Genomic DNA, 2057 nt, shown 5'->3' with positions numbered 1-2057 from the left:
CCAGGTTTAATAGTACATGTGACAGCAGAATCTTTAACCTGAGCTGGTATTGGACACAGTCGGGGACAGAGCAGTGATTGGACAGACAGAGGTGTGCAAGGCAGAAGTTCACCTCACTTTCTGCTGGGATGGGAGTTCTATGTGGCAGTGGGTTGCATTTAGTCATGTGACAGTGATAATCAGCCTCCTCATCAGGCTGGGTCCCAGAGTTGGTCAATAGGCTGCGTGTACAAAGCAGGAGTCAGAGATAAGGGCTGAACCCCTAAGAGTCAATCATCTCTGTCCTAGGTTACAAGGTAGGGGCTCTGTCTGGGAGCGATTGAGACCATTGCCATGGTGACCCCAATGTGTCTGTTGCCCCTTGTGCAGGAGAAGTTGACCTTGGATCTGAGCTCATCAAGAACTTCAAAAGGGGGTGACATGGGCACCTAATGCGGACTTCTCATCCTGTTGTCCCACAGCCTGCCTCAAGCCTGGATAGTTGGAAAGCTCCAGTGAGGTCTGTAGGTACAGGAAGACACAGTCAGTGCCTGTGGGGTCAGGAGATCCACTCAAGGGAGTCTCCATGGTCTGAACTGGTGTCACTGTAAGGATCTGTCATCCATGGGTCAAGTTCACCCCCTTCCCTGGAGTGGACTCAGCATTTCCCAGCAGCTGTGAGACACCCCAACACTTTCGTATCCCAGGAAGAAGGTTCTTGGCCTCAGGTCCCTAATCCTGTTTGACAATCGCTCCTCTCCTGACATCATATCCGAAGTCTCAGGTCCCCAGTGAGGGTCCCAGTCCAGCTCTGTGCCTGGAGTACCTTCCGGGCCTGCATCCTCACACAGCACGCCACATCTCAGTGCCTCGTCTCAGGGACACTGGGATCCTCGACCCGCCGTGATCACAGGAGCCTGGGAGGAATGGGAAGGGACGTGCTGTCACCCCTGGAAGAGCAGAGTCCGTGCTGTGCAGGACGGTCCACCTTCTGGGGTGGTCCCCGCTCTGCCGAACATGAAAGCGAGGAAAGGCTCATTTTCCTCATAGAGGAGAAAACGAGCAGCTGCATAGAATCCGGTTATCTGTCCCCAGAGCAGCCCGCCCCTCGTCTAAGAACCTGTGTTCTGTTTGAGAAAATCAGTTAATGTGTTGCCAACAAGGACAGATTTAGAGAGACGAGGACACTATCTAGACAAAGCTCCCTGGGGTGGGTCTCAGCCCTCACTTTTTGGTCAAACTCACAAAGAAGGCAGCTGTCTGGTCAGAGCAGTAGGGTCTGCCCAGAGAAGCCCCATTGCACTGGAAACAACCGGTTTTTGTCTCACTTCCCCATGGGCCTGTAGCACTGTGGGAGCATCTAGACTGCTGTCATATGCTGAGCAGTAATAATCAGCCTCGTCCGCAGCCTGGAGCCCACTGATGGTCAGGGAGGCTGAGCTGCCAGACTTAGTGCCAGAGAATCGGTCGGGGACCCCAGAGGGTCGTTTGTTATTATCATAGATGAGGAGTTTGGGGGCTGTTCCTGGGAGCTGCTGGTACCAGTGCACATAACTACCCCTAATGTTGGAGCAGGAGATGGTGACACTCTGTCCTGGGGCCCCAGACACTGAGGACGGCTGGGTCAGCACAGACTGGGCCCAGGAGCCTGGAAGAGGGAGAGACACAGAGATGGTGATGCTGGGTCTAGAGACATGAGGAGCGAGGAGGGCCCCATGTTTCCTCCCAGACTCCCCTCCACTATCCCTGTATCCGGTCACCTGTGCAGTGAGCGAGCAGGGTGAGGAGGAGAGGGGACCAGGCCATGGTGGAGATGATCACCGAGTCCTGTCCTGTGTCTCTGCATCTGAAGCAGAGCTTCCCCCAAGTCTCTCCCTTCTTCAAGCTCTGACAGAGGGAGGGTCCACTCATGCAAATGATACCTCCGGATTTCTGATCCCTCACTGGGACCCTGGTCACGCCCCTCTGCCTGAGGGAATTAGAGTGTGGGCCAGAGCTGCTCTGTGTGGGGTGGGGAGGTCACAGCTGTGAGACCTGAACAGAAGGCAGCAGGCAGTGCCAGGTGGCTGGTCCCAGCT

At 55.2% G+C, this 2057-nt stretch overlaps 1 gene segment (V, D, J or C); it reads right to left on the bottom strand.

Moving 5' to 3' along the window:
• The window catches only part of LOC105309987, a 4523-nt gene extending 2718 nt beyond the window's left edge, over positions 1 to 1805 (bottom strand). The window contains 2 exon segments of the V gene segment in view: positions 1308 to 1627; positions 1740 to 1805. Coding sequence covers positions 1308 to 1627; positions 1740 to 1785 — 366 coding nt within the window.
• Positions 1806 to 2057: the final 252 nt, after the last annotated feature.

Source organism: Pteropus vampyrus, unplaced genomic scaffold, assembly GCF_000151845.1.
Source record: "Pteropus vampyrus isolate Shadow unplaced genomic scaffold, Pvam_2.0 Scaffold977, whole genome shotgun sequence".
Classification (NCBI taxonomy): domain Eukaryota; kingdom Metazoa; phylum Chordata; class Mammalia; order Chiroptera; family Pteropodidae; genus Pteropus; species Pteropus vampyrus.
This window is presented reverse-complemented; position numbering and strand designations above follow the sequence as displayed.